Source organism: Cyanistes caeruleus, chromosome 8 (assembly GCF_971803275.1).
Source record: "Cyanistes caeruleus chromosome 8, bCyaCae1.hap1.1, whole genome shotgun sequence".
NCBI lineage: Eukaryota > Metazoa > Chordata > Aves > Passeriformes > Paridae > Cyanistes > Cyanistes caeruleus.
This window is the reverse complement of record NC_141708.1, coordinates 4,644,183-4,664,490: the sequence shown is the minus strand read 5'-3', so window position 1 is coordinate 4,664,490 and position 20,308 is coordinate 4,644,183. Positions and strand designations below refer to the sequence as shown.

The following is a 20,308-nucleotide window of genomic DNA, read 5'->3' as shown; positions in this document are numbered from 1 at the left end:
TTCTTATAATAATTCACAGAGACTGGAAATAACTTTATTTTCTACACTTGCAAGTCAAACAGGCCTGCTAAAAAGCAATTACAAACTCAACATGCAGGTTCTTGAATTTACTGACACGTGTTGATGCTGGACATGTGTAAGCTTCCCACTTTTTTCCAATTAGAACAAAAAATGGCATTTTTTAGCACTGGTCACAACTCTGCACTTTCTTAGCACTGTTTTATGCTCATTTACCAACAGATGACAGAACAAGGCAACCTTACATTGGAGACTGACTCTCCCAAACCAGCTACACAAAAAAAAAACAACCAAAAAAAACTTTTATAAAATAGTTTGTGCTCACTTAAATCTCTCTAAATTCAATAATCATCGATGACAATATATTAATTAATATTGTAATAGTGGTGAATTTTAAGCTCCACTGAAGTCACAGGCAAAATTTACAGAACTTCATCCTCACCCTCTGTCCCTCTTCCAAAAGCAGGGATGGAAGTATCAGTCCTCAAACATACTGCAGCAGTTTCTTTCTAAAATAACACTAAAGTGAGTCAGATCTCAGCAAACCACAGGAGATGAACTCAGTTTCTGAGTTAATCTCAGTGTCGCCTGGTTTTGCCTTTTAATATAAATCCATATTTGAGTTGAGTACGAGCCAGGAGCCCGCTCTGCCCTGGTGCTGCAGCCCCAGAGGAGGACAGAAAGTGAAAGCACCGTTTCAGACTCACAGGAAATGGTCATTTACCTCCAGTGCTCACACTAAGGACAACTTCAAGCTGTGCTCAGCTTTCAGGTTTGTACTTCTCTCACTTTCCTTTAACTGCAGTCCTTAAAAGCTCCCCAAGAGAAACAGCATCAGATAAAAGCCTAATCCAAGGCATATCAGTAACAAACACAGGCACAAAGAGATGGAGCTCTCCAGGAACTCTCAGTGGGGACATTAAATCTGCTCCCTTGAAACTTAACAGAAACTTTAACTTCTCCAGGAGCTCAGCAAGGCTGTCATTAAATGGCTTTGATAACCTTTAAGATTTTGCAATTCATAGTGAAATTCCTCCGTGCCTGTTAACCGATTTTACATCACGTAAGAAGGTTTTCTCATTTATTCTGGTTGCAAGCCATATGGGCATCACCACTTTTCAGCACATTGTGTAGGCAGAAAATGTTACACTATTTGACAGAGTGGTATAAGTATTTTCTTCACAGAAAGGAATTCTTCATAATAATCTTCATGAGGATTATTTAGTGGTTCTCCCCATGGCAGGAGGCTGAGGTAAGGCATGGACAAACTACAAGATACAGTGCAAAGAAACTTCTCAGTACCAGGCAACAGATAAACACATACCAGATACGATGCTGACGTGAATGACTACTTCTGCTGCAGACTGGGAGTAGATCAATACTATACAGCCCAATTAATAAAACATAAAATGACTTTTTAAAGTTGCTATTGAAGCTTACTATCAATAATATTACAATATACACTAATTTCATATCAAACAGATATGGAAAAACAAAGTTATATCTGCATTGCACTTGATTCCCCAAGTTCTTACGTCTGCTCCACATAAAAATTAATGATTAATAATATTGGCCAAGTGTTTAAAATTAGATCAATGGATCCATGAATGTCAGGAGATGTAATCCTTAGAGGGTAAAACTGAATTTGTTTCCTTTCTGGGGGAAAACCACCCACATATCCTTGAATAAGAATCTTTGTTAAAGGCTAACAGGAAACTCCAAGTTGATTCAAGGTAAATACCAGCCCCTGTTATCCATGAAGATAAGAAACACAAATGCACTGGTAATGTTACAATGTTGTAATACATTACTGAATTATACAACAGTGTTATTTCCCCAAATTCCTACAACTTAAATGACTTAACAGGGACACAGACAACGTTCATCTATGAGATAATAAAGTGCTTTCATAAAGGATCACAACTTCCTGTGTTTCCAACAAAAGTATTTACTATAATGTTATTGAAGATGTTAACCCGTGAGCTGCTGCACCAGAAACAAAACAGTCAGTACAAAAGCTGGAATATGGTATTGAAGTCTTCCTGTACAATTGTGCAGAAAAAAAAAGCACCTGCAACAAAAGACAGCAGTAGTACCTTATGTCTCTTTTTTGTTAGCATAGTTCTGAAATGTGCACTGAGAGCTGCAGGATAAACCTCCCCAGCTCTATTTCACATTAGCCATGTGCATTGAAATACCCACTCTTGTTAGACAAAGGATAAGGCTTATACCAAAAACCACTGTGCCACTTGGCTGCATATCTTTGGTATATTTATAGTGCAACTGTTCTGCTTCTTCTCTGAAGGGGAAAGTTTTCCAAAGCACTGCATCCCCTGCCACTGAGAACCTACCTCAAACTCCTACACTCACTAGGACCTCTGACACAGACTTAGTGCTTTAAACAAATGAAGAATGTGCAGTGAAAATAATTTCTTCCTGTTTTTCTAAACGTACTGCTGAAATAAAATTGCATCATGCTGGAAAGTAATAGCACGTTTCAGTTCTCTTGCAAGATTTTAGGAGCATACAAATGCAAGCACAAATTTCACAGCAACTCTTAACAACTGGATAGATACCCAAGGTGCTATTTGAAAACATCTGTAATTTAATGATTCTTATTCTAGATTTAGTCAACCTTCATCTCTACAAAAAAAGAAAAAAAAAAAAAAAAAGACACCTGTTTTTCATTTTGCTTAGATACTTAGAATTATTCATAATGCATAGAAAGGCTAGAACTACTTAATTAAAATATACTGCAAGCGTGTTTTTCTAAAGTGGTATTGCTAAAGCCTTGCTGTACTGTAAGATTGACTGGAGTTGGCCTTGACACACAGTACCATGTATTGACACAAGCCTGGCTATATAGCTGTGCTTCAGCCTGTCTCAGTGGGCACAGCAGCACACAGCTATGGTACAGATCACCCAGTGGCAGTGCAATGAAATGGAGCTCCATTGAAAGGCCATCTCGTGGGATTTCAGCTCCTGAACAAGAGCATTCTCTCTGAACAGCTCTGTCCCACCAGGCTGGCGTACTGCTGAACGCTGGCCTCGTCGCTCGGCCCCTTCCTCCTCTTCTTGTACACGCTGTAAGGCATCACGGTTCTCTTGTGGAGCACTCTCACCCTGCCCAGCTCCTTCAGCCGACCTTCATCCTCTGCAGAGGCAATCACAGAACACAAAACCCAGTTATTTATAGTGCCCACATCGCCTTAATTTATGCCTCTAACTTCAATATGCATAATGAAAACAGCATGAAGTAAGAAAAGTCATCTGCAGATGAAAGCTGAGCTGCAGAGCGTTCTTGAATCATGGCTGGGAATAAAACCCAGCCTGCAAAGGAACTGTGTCTGCAAAGTGTGGAAAGGTAAATCGTGCATCACACGTTTCTAATGGTGATGGATGGCATTTCTGAAAACACCTCTACTGCTGCATTTAAAAATTCACATCCATTTAGTGCTCCTGGAGCCAGAAGTCAAACTCTGGGAAAGACTCAAGCAGAACTGACCAGGAGAGACTTGTCATTCAAGAACCACTTGCAAAACCTACCACATCAGCTGGGACAAATGTATTAAAACCAGCAAGAAGCCTCCAGGCTGCTTCTTTAGGCCAGCATCAGGCAGTAAACCAAATTCCCAGGTGAAATTCCCTGGCTCTCCAGCCCCAGTCTGGTTTTCCCTCAGTTATACTGAGTTTCATTCTAGGGGTTACATGTCTGTCCCTTAAATCCGATTCCTGAACTCTGCAGATCAACAGGGGGAGCAGTGCAAGCACTCCCTGCATGGGTACAACCCAATTCCTCTTCAAAGATACACACACCACAGTTAAACCTTATTTCCTTCACATACAGACCCCTTGGGACTTAATTTACCCAGAATCATACACGTAAGAGTGCTGAACAAGTTAAAACTTCCTTATTTTTATGAATCCCATTGATGCTCCTACTGCTGAACAATAATGTTATATGGCTGCTGTGTGTCAGAAAAATTTGCACTTCAGTGCTAGAAAACTCTTGAAAGAAACTCGGGGAACGTGCCACACATCTGAGGCCACTGCAGGATAAATTAGTAAAATTATTACAAAATAGTGGGAAAAGAAATCTTGGACATTTCTGAACTTTAGGTTCAAAAAGTCACCAAGAAGCATCAACCCAGAATCCAAAACATGAGTTTGAGAACAGAACCATATAAATTCCAGAAATAATTACAGAGATGCTTACTGGAATGTCAGTATTTTGGGACATGAACTATGCAAAGACTTCCTTTTGAACATTCTTTCTGCTTTTAATTAATGCTTCTCTATGTTTTGAGGGAGGCCATGAAATGCTTTTCAGTGCAAGATATTCTGAAGAACCTGCCTCTGTTCATCCACAGAAATGGCCTATAAACTTTTTTCTGCTGATTGCCTCAATTTAGTATGTGAAACTTAATGAAGGCTGCTTTACCAAGTTTGGAATGACTTCATTACTTTTATCTGTGTTTGGATTCCTGACATGAAAGCACAATGTGTTTCTTAAGACTTAACTGGGAAAACATGGTTTGAAGGAAGAAAATCTGAGTAGTACTTGCTAAGATTGTGCTCCCCACTAATTATTTTTGGCAATTGCTTTAGATAAACACCAAGTCAAAAACACTTTATGGCTTTCTCTCCCTCTTTGAAATCCATCAGGTTTTTGATGTGTGGCCAACACCTCCCTGATATCCCAATAGGTTGGTTTTACTACCAGCCCTTCTGCCTCTTCTGTTACATCCTCCTCCTTCCTGAGACCTCACCAAGGAAAAAATCTAAAAGTTTAGCTTCTGGAGGTGACTCAAGTGTAAAATTATTTTAACTTCTTAAATTGGAAAGTTTATATTTACTGCACCTCTAGATTGCCTCCCAGTCTGTGCCCTGAGATGGATTTAGGCCAAGCTGAGCCCTCACAGAGCCAAAAGGACTTTAGAGCTGTTCCCCACTCACTGATACTCATTGATTTCAAATACTCCCAAAGCCTGATACTGTGGCTGAGTTCATCTTCTGGCTTGCAGTGCTGCTGGCCCCAGATCTGATTTTTTTGAGAGACTAAAGCTACTGTACCTTTGGTTTCACTGCAGCCTTCCTGTTCTTGCTGCTCAGCATTTGTGCCCTTCCTCCACTTTTACTCATTGCCTCCTTGCAATGAAAAATAACATTCCAAATTGCTGCAATGATTACCTGTTCTTCCACTGACTCCCCTCAAAATCAAAGCTTTAGTAACAAAAACAACCTTCTGTAGAAGTATTACATGCATGTAATTTAAACTCCATCTGCAAAAGAAACCTTTTACTGAGATGTTAAGTATAAAGTAAAATAATCTCAGGTACACAGTTAAGTTCTTAGAAATAGCAAATAGGAACTTGTGTCACCATCACAACAAATCTGAATGTCAAAACTCAGCCACCTTTCAGTTGCTGCTGGTCTGGAGGCAACATCGTGGGTTTTCAGGAAACTACTCCCTTTAAACACAATTTAAATATAAGCAGAATAAATTGAAGCTAATTTAATGGAAAATAAAACCAGTTTCAGCTCTGGCACATTTTAACAAAGAAGTTACTCTCCCAAGAAGAAAAATTAAGTATCTGCTCCTGTTGAGTGGCACATGGTAGAATTTGCTTTCTGTTCAAGATGATGCAACTGAATTCTAAGAGGCTTTCCCTGCGTGGCTGATGCTGGGATACTGCAGCAATCACAATTCAAAACAAGACCAAATGCTTTATTAAAAAAAAGTCCCTTCCTGAAAATAAGAAAAGAACATCCTTTAATTTCCAAGCTTTAGTGAAGAAATTTTATTCAGTGACTTCCATTTCTGGAAAGACCCTGACTGATCAGATAGTGGAACAATATATTAGGGCAATTTTGGTCATTACTGTAATTACTGAATACAGTACTGTTACCACTAAAAAGTTTTTTAAAAGTGCTTATGTTTTCCTCCTCACACTTTCTCATTTTTCACCCCCTGAGCTCTTGATTTATTGTAGTCTACAGAAGAGACACTGTCATTTGACATAAAGAATATACAAGGTTTCATCCCTTAATTCAGTTACATCTATCAAAATAGTCTGGATGGTAGATAGATACACAAAATACAGAGCAATCAATTATGTAAATTGAAAGTTCCTGTAATTTTAGAAAACTGGGCAACTGCAGCTGCCAACTGAAAATAGAAATATTATCCTGTCTCAGAGCTAAAAATACAGGTGAATTCTTGTTGATTAAATTACCTGTCACTTCTTTCTTTTCTCCCCTATACTCCTAAAGCATCCAATTATTTATGCTGCAGTTGTCTACTGAAATCTGAACGTAGGAGAGATTTCACTTCTAATTCAACCTTGCCACTGTGACCCCATAAAGAGTGCACAGAGGTGTTAAAATGTTCTGTTCCCAGACCCATACCACTGTTAAATGCACACGTGGAGGATTTTCTTTCTGAAAACACAAAGAGGATCAGATACGTCGCTAAGTGCCAGCAGAAAACAAAGCAAGGAGTGGGAGTCATCCAAAGCCTCTCCATGCTTGGCTTTGGTGTCTTGGCAGGCATGGGCTGAGCTCCTGACCTTCACCAAAAGTGCCCAAAGGCAGCCTGAGCCTGCACTCACCCAAAAAAGGGCTCCCACACTCCAGGGATGAGCAGGAACGTGAGGAGCAGGAAGCCAAACAAACTCCTGGACAATCCAGTCCTCATTTCTTTGCACAACCCAAATCAACTTCCCCCTAAAACAACAAGCTCCCTCCCAAAGCCAAAACCTCATTTTCAAATGCTGATAAGCACTCCTGCTGAAATACCAGAGTGAAATAAGGAGGAGTGATTTAACCTTTTTTATTCACAGCAACAGAAAGCTGGACAGCAGTGTGCTTTTTAAAGAAATCCAGAACTTGGTGGTCAGGATCTTTTTCTTACAGCTCAGGGGTGAATTAGCATTTTTTTAATTTATTTGGGGAAGCCCACACCCAAACATTCTTATTCTTCACATGCATTAACCTTTATTATTACTCCCTAATACAAGCTGAAGTGAAAAGCAGCTCCATCTGGGGAGAAAGCAGGGTAAGCACGTGCAAAGCTGGACAAGTGAGACTGGGAGTGGAGACTGAGCTCTGCAAGAGCCTGAGAGCCAACACCACGCTGGAAAAAGGGCAATGGCTCAAGGTTTCTGTAGAAAACTGTCACTCAATCAGCTTTTTGCTGGTGCCCGAGTTGAGCCAAGCTGCTTTTGATCAACAGTGATGTGGAAGGGCAGCCTGAGCTGCAGAATCCTGTGCTGCTCCTCTTTAGAGCCAGGGCACCTCTTCCATTGTCCCCTTGGACAGACTCCTCACAAAAATTACATTTTTTCATTCTCCAGGGTATAATCCAGAGATGGAAGCAACCCAACTTTCCTTTAAAGTGCTGTTTTCCATTTACAGGAAAACAACTGAAGAAATAATTAAAAATAAAGTGACAAAATTATTGACTTTCCTATTTTCTAAATAGGAGAAAGGACAACTGCCAATTCCCAAAACAACCCACATTAGTCACAGGAAAATATTTCTTATATTTTCTCTACAGGATGGACTCAGAAGTAGTAAGAAGCCACAAAAAGAAATGTGGTACTCCTGCTAAACTCTGAAATTATTCTGTTTCTGATGAAAAGTTTAATTTTGAAATGCTCCTTCAACTCCCTGGAATAATGAAAGTATTTGGCCATCATCACTTTGTAATTCTGCATCCATACGACATAAGAGAACCTGGATTTTTTTCCCCCATCATAGCAAGGTAAAACACTTTAAAAAATAAAAGAAAGGGCAAAGAACCAACCCTAATTCAAAAATTGAAATATTTAAACCAGTGTCACTAACTGAAACCTGTGATTCACTTTGAAAGCAGACACTGGAGGAAACTCATACTATAAATTAAATTTCCATTTTGCTTAAAAACGGAATCTCAAAAGAATTATTTTACCTCGAAGCATTAAATCCACAGAACAAAAAGTATGAAGATAAACACTTCACAACTGCTGCATTTCCAGCCCATGGATGTGCTGGGGTTTTGATTTTGTTTTATGTTGCTTGTGGTTTTAAATCTTTAATTTTGAAGGTTTTAAAGATGAACACAATGTTCCCATTTTTACAATCAAAGAAAAAAGTTTAAAAATTCCATTTACAGGGAGATTTAAAGTTTTATGATACTCAAGCTTTCAAACTAGGTGTAAAAATGATGAAAAGAAGCACCACCCCTTGCTGGTTACTCTATGGTGATGTTAATTTTTATGAGAAACACTGCAGCCTTGTTGAATATTTTTAAAGAAAAGCTACATCTGGTTTACATGACCTTGTCACAGTTAATGATCAATGACTTTAAAACAAAGAAACTGCAAAAGGAAGAAACACATTAACTTTTCAAATTTTATGACTGAAACGTAGGAGATATTAATTACTGGAAATCGAAAATTATTCCATCCCAGTCAGAAGCCAAATCTTTCTGACCTTTGAATTCAAGCTCATTTGTTACCCAATTTAAAGCATAATTTCTTTTGTTCCCCAACGATGTCATCCTCAAAAAAGAAAAGGGGCAATCAGCAACACCCATTAATAGTCATATTTATATAAAATAGTGAGCTGAAATGTGCTTTTTCTCAAACTAGACTCATACATTAAGGAATATTAAAGACCCCTATGCCTTGAGGTACAAAAATACTAACTCAAACCAAAATAAGAGCACAGCTAAAATGAAGCATAAACAACAACACACAAAAATTCAATGAAAAGAATTCTTAATTAAAACCAGAAAGCACAAGTCACAAAGGAAGTACAGTAAAAATGCTCAGGAAATATCCCAATCAGCCAATTCTATGCAGTTACTCTAACAAAAAATAGGAACTTTTGAAACCACTGTTCATAAAGAACACGTTTGTAAGTGGAAAAATGCACCTTTATCAAAACATTACCGATGATCCTTAAAACAGGGGGATTGCAGTTTTACAGGTATAGGGATCCTTAAAACGGGCAAAGACAGGATGTTGCACGGAAGGGAAATCCTGAAGGCATCTTCCAAGCCAAACTTTTGGGCTTTGTGCCTGAACTCCTCCACTGGTTTACGATGTGGAGCTCCACGCCGAGGCGCGGCAGCCGATCGCGCGGCAGAACGCGCTCGCCCCGCTGTGCCACGGAAACAATAACTCATTGTGCTGGGAATTCCCGTTATTCCTGGAGAAAACATGAGCAGGGGCCCGTGGAAAATGTTTCCTGTCAATGCAGCAGCCCAGGGGCTCAGCTGTAATTCACAGTTTCTGCCATACCTGGAAACAATCCCTGCCCGTGCTGCCCAACACTGAAATCCAACTGGACACGCTCGGAGGAGATGCACATAAAACAGAATGCATAAAATTCCCAGTTGTGTAATAACAAACTCTTGTGTAATACCATTGTTCTAGCCCACCTCAATATATTATCCTGAAAAAAGGTGACTGGAAAATGTCTGCTGAAATGGAAGATTTAACTCATAGAATCACAGAATCATTCAGGTTGGAAAAGCCCTCTAAGACCATCAAGTCCATCCATTAACCCAGCACTGCCAAACCCTCCCATGTCCCCAAGTGTCACATCCACACAGCTTTTAAACCCCTCCAGGGACTGAGTATAGCTGGGCAGCTGCTCCAGGGCTGGACAACCCTTCCCATGAACAAACTTCTTCTAATATCCAGTCTAGACCTCCCCTGGTACAACTTGGTGCTGTTTGCTCTTGTCCTACCAAGGACTGATACTAATTCCTCCAAGGATTTGGTTTTTAGGAATGCAGTGCAAAAAAACCTAGTAGTACCTGGGAAAATGTTAGTTAAATGGGACTGAACACTTCACATCTGAAAACTGCATCCAGTGCCTCCAAAGTCAAGACACTATGACAACAACAAACAAAGGAATATAATCTTGTCAATGGCAAGTTGACAAAGATAACTTATTTACTTTAAGATGTTCTTCCAAAGAACAAAATAAGTTGAATCTTTAACATTGTTCTTGATGATTTCAAATACAAGAAATGAGAATGTGAACTGCCAATGAAGAATATTAACTGCTCACCCAGCAATTCAGGTTTGTTTTTTTTTTTCTATTTTAGCTTTATCTAACCAACTTCCAGCCTTCAGTTTAAGTGCACTGTGCAGACAAGGGCCCGAAACAGGACCACAGCAGGAACAGCTTTGTTTTGAAGGCAGGGGCACTCTGAGATGCTCTAACACTCCTTTGGTTCCCTCATTCCCGTGCATGTTCTCCCTAGCCCAGGTTTCCTGACTGCAGCTCCAGGCCCTCAGCAGCCTGCACAAGGCAGTTTTGCAGATCAAAACTAGAAAAGTCAAAGCTTTACAGGCTCATTCACGGCCTGACCCATTTTTCATGGACCCCACAGGCATTTCTAAAACCCAGCTCTGATTCTGGGGAGTTTTATTTGCTCTGAGTCAGCACTGGAGAACCTGATCAAGCTTTCTGCTGCATCAGATGTGTGTCCTCCACATTTCTCAGAACCTTTGTTAGCTGAGCTTTTCTGTTCCTTGAAGTATCCAAGTTATTTACAAGAACATTGGAATGTTCTGCATTTTGAGTTATTCATTTCTCTTCAGAGACAGAAGGGGAAATCACAGTTAAAATCCAACAAGCACTTGGAAACAGCACATGAAAGCAACTCTAAGTCACTGGCTAGCAGGGAATGAAAACTGCACAGATCTCTTTGGAGAGACTTTAGCAAGGAACCTCCCATCTCAAGAACATAAATCAAAAGTGACTCTGTTACTGGTGGTAGAGACACATCAAACACATTATTAAATCCCTGAATTAATGGCTGAGAAGAGTAATGCATCTTAAATGACTTAAAGCTGCAGGAGGGTTGGATGTAGATGGGACATTGGGCAGGAATTGTTCCCTGTGAGGGTGGGCAGGCCCTGGCACAGGTGCCCAGAGCAGCTGGGGCTGCCCCTGGATCCCTGGCAGTGCCCAAGGCTGGGTTGGACAGGGCTTGGAGCACTCTGGGATAGTGGAAGGTGTCCCTGTCCATGGCAGGGGGTGGTACTGGATGGGCTTTCAGGTGCCTCCCAACCCAGACCATTCCATGATACCATTCTTCTATGAAAAATCAGTATAAAAGACACAAGTTAGAGATTATGCTTTAAGAAGTTACAGCTCCAAAACAATGCAAAGAAAACAGGGGAAAAAATCTGAAGGAGAAAAGAGTTAAATACTATTTATTAAAATATCTGAACTGAAGTGAATGTGGCAGAAAGCAGCAACAGGATCTTTCAAAAAGAAGGGCAAAGTCCTCATTAAGGCTGATATGTGAGAAGGAAAAAAACCAGAGATGAGAGTTAAGCTGAGAATTACAAATGCAAACATCTCCATGAAATAGGAAAAATTGAAGCAATTGGCAGTAGCTTATCAGCTAAATAAATCAGATTACAGCAATCAATTTGCTGGCTAAATTAATTAAAATACGGAATCAATTACATTCCACGTGAGGAGCTGGGATGATGTCACCAGAGCAGGGAGTGAATGAGGATCATTCCAGAAGGTCTGACCCTGGCAAAGGTTTCTCTGATGGATGTTGGAGTGTGGCTCAGCACATGCCTGTGGTGTCCCTTCCATGGCTGCTCTGTGTCTGGGCCTAATTACAGCTGTTAACTTTTATCACATTTGGAAACCAGTCCCACACGCTCATTGTCCTCAGCACGAAATAAATCTGCATGATTGCTCTACTACTCCCACATTATTGAACTTTTAATTCCTCCTAACACCTTCTGAGTATGGAAAATGATTCCTACAGGATTTGGCAGTCCTTGCCCTTCCCCACATAACCCTGAATCTTCACAAAAAAAAAAACAACAAACCAAACCAAAAAAACCCAGCAGAATTAATCTGCTGGTAAATCAGATATCACAATATTCAAAAGGTGAAAGAGTATCTTAAGCATAAACCCATCTAAGAGTCATCTCTTCAATGCAAAGAGAAGTGAAGTATGCCAAGATATCTTTATTATTCAAGGAAAGTCCTCCAAAAAAAAAAAGTAAACTCAAAATACATCCATTTGTTTCACAGTTTCTATGATGGCCATCTTGGATTAACACATAGTTGAGAATTCTGCTGTCCAAGCCAAAGGTTTCACAAACCACACCACAAGTCAGACAACTGTGCTGCTCAAGGGGCACTGGTTTAATCTACTACATATATGTTAAAAGCAGATCTATTTAGAATATCAATAAATCTAAACTGTTAAATCACAAATATTTATTAAAGTTTGCATTTTCTAACCCACACACCAATTTATGCCATGGCAGTTTGCTTAGGACCCCCAAATTAAGAGAATAACATTTCCTTTGTATTACAGAAGCACCACATATGAGGCTATAACCCCATGCCAATCATTTCAATTTAAACATATTAAACATATTAAAAAGTGAGGGAAAAATGTGCCTGGCTACACCATATTGGCATTATCTTCACTGTTTAAACATCTTGTACACTCAAGGATCACACTGGATTTAGAAAGATGCATTCTGATGGCTCAAAGTGTTCATTAACTTAATTAGAAACAGACAAACTCATAAGATCTGTCTATTCTAGAGAAGCTGCTAGAAAGCACTGGGATGTGTCTATTTCTTGATTACAGAATTCAAATTTATTACCTATAGCTGTGCTAATAGTGGAAAGTTACTCCTTTAGAAGACTTTAGTTCGTGATCTATCAGAGTTTATTTAAACTGTTTCCCAACTCTCTGAACAACTCTATCTCAAAAAAAATATAAAAATATAAGCAGCAGTTGTTTTAGAGCAAAGCAGCCATCTCTCCCAAATCAGATGATTGCAGAGTTCTAAACAATTGGTTTAATGTTTTCCATCTGTGATAGTTTTGCGACCACATTTTCATCATCTCGAGAAGTTCAGCGCATTTATCCTTGTAAACATTAATCTGCATCACACCACCCTTATAAACATTAACATATCCTGGCCTTTGGATTAATCCCTCTGCCTGCACTCAAATCCCTCTGCCTGCATCCATCCTGCATGGATACAGCCCTTTGCCAAGGACCTGAACTCTGAGACGTGACCAAATGGCAACCACAGTTCACTTTCACAACGCAAATATGTGATCGTGGCTTTTCTGTTAAGGGAAGGAACAAGACCAGCATCAATATACTAATTTTTTTAAATATATTGTAAAACTAAACAGTCTCTGTACTGGATGGGGACAAAAAAAGTCAACAAATTACTTGTGTTCACACACACAATTAATATAAAACCTGTTTGAAATACTCTTTGGTAACAAAGTGCACTAAAAATTGTACATAAAAATGTTTTAAAAACACAACACTAGAAATCATAGTTACTGAAATAGTTGTGACAAATTATTTTTCTAGTGGAAGCATAATGCATAAAAACATATATTTAAAATAAACAGTTTTGTGTAACTGCACACAGTTGTAGACTTCTGGTTTTATTTAAGTTTTATTTACTAGAACTAATAGCACTCAGTTGCTTGCAAAAAGCATTAAGATACATAATGCAATCAGTACTAAGAGGATTCAGAAGTTATTAAATACTGGAATTTTTATTTGCATTTTACTACTCTAGCTTACTATGAGCAGCAGAATAGATAAAAATATATAGAAAGACATTTCTAAAGAAACGGTTTTTCAGCTAAAAGCTTTAAAAATCCAGTAAAATCTCTAATAAAAGTTATAAGATTAGTACAGAGAAAGACTGGAAATTTTAATTTTCTTTAGTTCAGGAACTCAGAAACTAGTGATCTGCTATGAAGCCAGAAGATATTGCATGGAATGGGTTTTTTACAGTGATTCTTGTGAGCGTGAAGTGAGGATTTTCTGACCTCACCACAGCTTTGTGTGGCGTTCCAGGACTTTCTCCTGAGAAGGGGAGCTCAGGCACTGATTTTAGTATTGGTTTGGGTTTAAGTTTTGTTTTATTCTGATGGTTAAGGCTTGTATGTGAACATGAGGCAATTTCAAAGGCTTTTTGGATTTCAGCATCTGTCCTTTGTGCCTTGCCCAGTTCCTGGGCTGCCACAGCCCGATCACTGCAAAGCACAGAACAGACAAATCCTCTCCTCTGGATTCCACTGCCTATCATCACTTTGGCTCACACCAGCTGGAAACAGCCTAAAGCCTGAGTTCTTCTAAGGACTTCCACCCTGCTGGAAGAAGAAAGGAGGTTTTACTGCTGTGCAGGGTGGCAGATGCAGTCTGGTCTACAGCAAGGAGTGGAAGGTGGTTGCTGAATCATTTGGCTTTTGGATGGTATATCCAAATAACAGCCTTATTCACCTCTACAAGGATCTACCAACACACTCAAGTTTGAATCCTACCATCACTTATTTCTTGCTCTTGTCAAGCCCTTCTTCTGATTGTTCTACCTCTATGAACTTCAAAATTCTTTCCCTGTTTTCTATCCATGTCTCTGCCAGCTACCAACACCGTGATCACATCAGAGATCCTCACTTCTAAAGCCTCCCTCACTCTGCTTCACTCCATCTTCATTCCTAGCACCTGCAGGCAGCATTCCACCTCTAACTAGAGGATCCTATCCCAGACAAATTTATGTTTTGAAGGAAACTGCTTTGTGTCTCCATATTCTTAATTTCTTCTAAAACTCTCACGCTGCAAAAGATTTCTCCATAAACTCTGAAAGACAACTAAGAAACTTCCTTAGGTTCCTCTCTTTGAAACTCTCCTTCACTGTGATGTTTACAAGAAGGTCAGTTTAGTCTAATACTATTTAGTCTATTAATAGACTATAATTTAGTCTACTACTATAATTGACCAGGAAACCCAGAAGTGCCTCTCTCTCTCTCTCTTTATCCCACCCTTCTGCATCCAGCATGGTTTGTGTTAACCATAACCTCTGGAGCAAAGAGTTTCTTGTCTCCTAGAAAGCACAAAGCCAGAGCAGCCTGTGTTATGCCTTTGTTATGTGATTTTTTTTTAATGTGCTGAAAAAATACTTTCATTTTAATTAATGTATTCCATTCGATGCCATTTTGATTTCACTCTGTTATTAGATCTGCAGGAAGTTGAACAGATGTGTACTAGCTTAGCCAATTTATCAACTTCAGCAAACGAAATGGTTAAGACAGAAAAAGCACTGAAGTCCTTTTGAAGTGCAGCTCTCAAAGCTCTGCTCACACAGTTTCTGCAGACACAGGAACGTGGGAAGCAGCTTCCACCACTGGGATTGCTGTGGGCTGTGCCTAAAAATTTGGATAAAGCTTTTTCACCTGGGTAACAGCCCCATGTCCACCCTGGCTGGCACCAAGTACACCCCACATTATGTGACACTCATGTAACCATGAAGGCTTTGAAGCCATCACTCTCAGACTGGGATTGTATCTGCCCTCATCTGAAGTTGCTTTTTAAATGTCCTAGGTTTGAAGTTTCACATTAATTTAATGATCATCCCAAGAGTAGATTTTTGTAAAAATTTTACTTCATGAAGATATTTTTCACAGGCTTCTCCCAGGAGCAACAAACTGAAAATCTCAACAGGTATTAGAAAGAGAGAAAACACAACACTGAGTTAGTCTAGTTAAATCGAAAGTGGAAGGACAAAAATATTGTCAGGATACCAAATAAATGATTTATAGTTCTTTCCACACTGCTCTTGTTTCATGGATAAAGTTTTAGGGAAGACACCAATGGAGTAAAACCCTGAGGAGCAGTTTTGGGAGGAAGTCAAGGGGTGTGGCAGGCAGACCATGCCCAGGAATACTTCAGCAAAAGCTATTATGTGACTGACTTCTGCTCATCAGTTTGATGTGTTATCAAAGTCTCTGACTGCAGAACAACCTTCTAATTAACTTCTTTCTTTAGCATATCTCCATCTGTACTTACAGGTAATGGCCATTAAATGAAGTTCAGCACTATTTCAATTTCCAGACTGTCAGTATCCAAACCCTCTACTAGAGCACCCCTCCACAAACTACTTAGTTCTAAATAAATGCCTGCCACTGGTTATTAATATCAGAATCTTCATACATCACTCTCATTTATAAGGAGATGCCAGGTCTTCCAAATTTTTCAAAGTGGACAACAAAAATGAAGAAATCTGTTCCAAAACATGAGTTATATAAATTAATATTTTCTTATGCTTTAAGAAAAAAAGCCACTTTTTATGAGTATCTTTTTATTTTTATTCCAGGAAAGTAAAAGTAAATCTTATTTAGGAAGGAGCTCTGCAATGTAATGTGTATGAATACTCAAAAATCCTTTTCATATTACAGAGGTTTGAAAGATCAAAGCACATAACACACTCTCCTGAACCTGAAATTGGTAAATTTATTACATAAATGTTTATGATTTTTTTTTAAAAGGAGGAAAAACATGTACAAAAACTCAGGAGAATGATGAATACATGAATTATGTCTCACAGTAATTATGAGAAAATTAGTATGAGACAGTATTTCCCAAATTTTCTGACAGAAGATGATCATGGCCAGTGACTGCTTCACTGCCCCAGGCAACAATGGAAGTCACACCATTTCTCCCAGTTGTTTACTGGATCTGGTTATTGCCCTTGGTTTCAATGCTGGAAGTCCCACTCCTGATAAATCATGTCCTATTTAACCAAAATAATTACAGACAGCGCTACAGAAAGCTGATTCAAGAGGAATAAAGCACACCATCATTTGTATTGCTCTTTTAAAAACTCACTGTAACTTCATTAAACTCGTGTTAGTGACTGTTGCAGAGAGTAAAGAATGAGGAAGGGAACTGATTTCAGTGGTGAGAAATGGCTTCCTCTGAGCAGCAACCCAAACCCCCAAAGCCTCCGAGCTCCCAGCAGGCCCAGAGCATCTCAACGTGCAGCTATGTTTTAATTTCCTTCAACCACAGGACACAAGTCACAGCTCCAGCAGCGTCTGGAGCGAGATATTCTGTGCTGATAATGATGCAAAGCTTTGTTTCTCGTGGTTTCCAAATGCCTGCTATGCCCCAGGGATTTCACACCATCCACAAGATGCTGCCCCTCTGCTTGCCTGGGGTTAACACCTTCACAGGCACCACTTCAGCACTCCCTCCTTTCTGAATACCAGGAGTGTCCCAAACACCACTGGCCTCCAAAATCATTCCCTTCTCCCTCCTTATTTTTTGTAATTAAAAAATTACTTTTGTAATTTTTTTCCATTTTCCCCTCACCAATCTAACAATGATGGATTTATTTGAACCTTGCTCCTATAATTACTACTATTAGTGTTCCCACTGAGCAACCAAGTAACAGGCAGAGGGTGAGGAAAAGCAAGGAACTCAACAGCATTTCCAAAACTTCACAGTGCTGCTTAAGCAGTCTTTTCAAATTCTTTTAATTTATCTACAGTTAACTGCCAAGGGAATCCTACAGTAAAAAGTAAAAGGATCAAACAGAAAAAAAAAAGTAAAAAGAGTAAAAGTTAAAAATGTAAAAAGAAAGAAGTAGCTGCTGAAGACTACTGAGACCCAGACAGGTAAATCTGTGTTTTGGTGTCTAGAAACAGACCACAGTGTTACATGCTCTTGAGCTGAATAATGCCACACATCTCTGAATAATATTGCAGCCACACTCAATTGTTACTCACAGGAGAAAGAAAACCTCAAAAAGAGGATATGCAACAAGTTGCAATTAATAACAGAAGTTATTCCCTTTCCCCCCAAGCACGGTCTAACACAGCTCCCTTGGGACCTGCCATTGGCCCAGAGAGTCAATAACTAAAGCAAATTTGTGTCTTTTTTCCCATTTGATTGCCTTGTTTTACAGTAGCATCACTGCATTGTGCTCTGCTCAGTAACAATTTCAACCAGTCAATGCTGGTAAATCACTAAGTACCTGTTTTACACAATAAATTTTACACAGTGTAAAAACTGTGTCACATTACATCAAGATGTTTAAGGTGCTTCTGCTGTTTATTGTGTTCCTCACATCCTCAGACTGTTAAACTGAATGTTTAATTGATTGTTAAACTAAATCTGTCAATCTGTTTCTTAACAAAAGCACCTGATGCCTTTAAGCTTCTCCAGTATTTTCCTGTCTTGATTCCAATTTAATTCCTTTATACATCCACATGACAAGAATGTGAGGAACAATTATTTTATTGGTTTTGTTTGTGCCTAGAACAACAAATGAATATAATTTGAAATGAACATAATAGCAAATGAACAATTTGAACATAATCTGAAATACGTAGCAGCAATATGTATTCATTTTGACCTAGTTATAGTTTACAGGACAGAATGTACTTAAAATGTGCATTGCTTAAAAGATAAAATTCTCTACTTACTAATGTTTGCTGTAGGAGTTGTGAATTGTACACTTTTCATCCTTTACAGGTAAGATTTCCAAGCTGCTTCAGCAGCAGATGATTCTGATATGTTAGAAAGAGGCAGACAAATGACAGATATTTCATTCCTTGTAGCCTCACCTGCTTTTCCATCCTGGTTGAGGCGGGAGTATTTGGAGTGCTCGAGCAGGGGCAGGCATTGCTCAATGGGGGTCCACATGAAGGTCTCTGGACACAGCAGGTCAGAGGGTCTGTACTGAGCCTGGCAAGGGGAAAAGATGGGAAAAAACAAACAAAAGGAGAACAGTCATATCAGTTGCACAAGAACTCTGGCTACAACTTGATTTTCCAAAGAGCAAGGAGTGGTTTTTAATCTAATCTACACCAAATGAGTGTTCAGTGAAATCACAGGCTTTAGTCATTTCAGCACCATCTCAGGAGCACAAACTCAACCTTGGCACGTGATGAAAATGTAAAATTAACATAACACACTTCCACGATATCCAACATGAACTAGCAAAGTTTTGGCTTTGCTTACTGGAACTCTGTATTTAAGTTATCCTCTGGAGTTCTGCTGAGCTGGGGCCAACACTAAAAAACTCAGCACCTCCAAAAGCAGCTCATCTCAAGTGTTGGTAATTCTAGAAAATAATGGAGACTAAAACAAAAAAAAAAAAAATCTAACAGAAAAACCCCAGTGAACAGTAAGCAGGACGCTATTTTTATTACATTAGTGATGGAGCAGTTTGTTCATTGCTACTTAAATAGTAACACTTTAATTCATGAAGCTTTTCCTGGATTAACTTACAGGTAATGATTAGTGAAATTCTACTATTTTTTGGTTGATTTATTAAGAAGATATTCTTTGCAGACATTCCCAGAAACTAAACAGTCTTAATTATTTTCCCTCTAGGTACACAGAAAATCACCACCTCAGCAATAATAACCTCCCCTAATCAGATCTTCATCTGATTTAAAATAAGATTATGCAGCGGCCTATAAGTCAAAATTCTATCTTTGAGCCATTACTCATGCAATCCATACACTCTCAACATTCAGAGCCATATGGTGGCAATAGCAAATTCATTTTAACTTGCAAATTCATTACACATCTCGGCTGGAAAAACAGCCATACAGTAAAGAGAATGAAAAAGGTTAAGGATACAAATTAGAAATTAAAAGACTGGGCATTATCAGAAGTCATCCTGCAGTTGATGTCATTAAGAGTTCTTCACATCAATTACATTAAATGGATAATTGAAATTATCATCTTGAGATGAGGATGATTTACTGCCCTGAAAAAAGGCAAAGAAGCTTTCCAAGAAGCTGAGCAAGGTTTGGGAAGGGACAGCACCAAGTTACTGACTGCAGCCTGGAGGTGAAGACATTCCTTTAGAGACACCCTGAGGCAGTAACACCCAGTTTGGGAGAATCACAACCACCAGCAATTCCCAATTCTTTTTATACTCTTACTGTTCAACTCTTCATTGCATTTAAAGAAAAAGTATCTTTTTAAATTATTTCCCACCACCACTGAATTGTTGAGTAGGAAATACAAGATTCATCTCTGATAAAAAGTCATCAGTGTCTGTGCAAAAAAGATAAAAACCAAACTTCATGCCCAGCCTTGTCAAATACCTGAGGTAGCTTTCTGAAGAGGTCTGTATGACTGATTATCTCATTTGAGAAACATCCAGGACTGACTTGTAACTACTACTGTTGGCCTTGTTGGGTTTTTTTTTAATTAAAATCAAATTTTTATATTAAATTAAAACAATATTTCTCCAATTCCATTCAGAAACTTAAACCTCAAGGCCCTAGAAAATCCTCTAAAGCCAGAGAATGGAAGTGACATTTTAAAATAAACCACTTTGAAATGTTATGCTCTCTAAACAGAAATAGTTGAAAGCTATGTGAAGGTAGTGCTTAAAGAACTTTTAATCATCATTACTCAGATGAAACTGTTTAAGGACTTGGGGAAAAAATATGCCTTTTCAGT

At 38.9% G+C, this 20,308-nt stretch overlaps 1 protein-coding gene across 11 annotated transcripts in view; it reads right to left on the bottom strand.

Annotated features, from left to right (window-relative positions):
* Positions 1–20,308, bottom strand: part of ATE1 (arginyltransferase 1) — a 68,810-nt gene continuing 48,502 nt past the window's right edge. For all 11 annotated transcript variants that reach the window (XM_086900308.1, XM_086900309.1, XM_086900310.1 and 8 more), the window contains 2 exons: positions 18,451–18,571; positions 1–3,172 (listed from right to left, as the gene is read on the bottom strand). In XM_086900308.1, the coding sequence (XP_086756434.1) occupies positions 2,994–3,172; positions 18,451–18,571 (300 nt within the window). In that variant the 3' untranslated portion in view covers positions 1–2,993. The remainder of the gene's footprint in view (positions 3,173–18,450; positions 18,572–20,308) is intronic.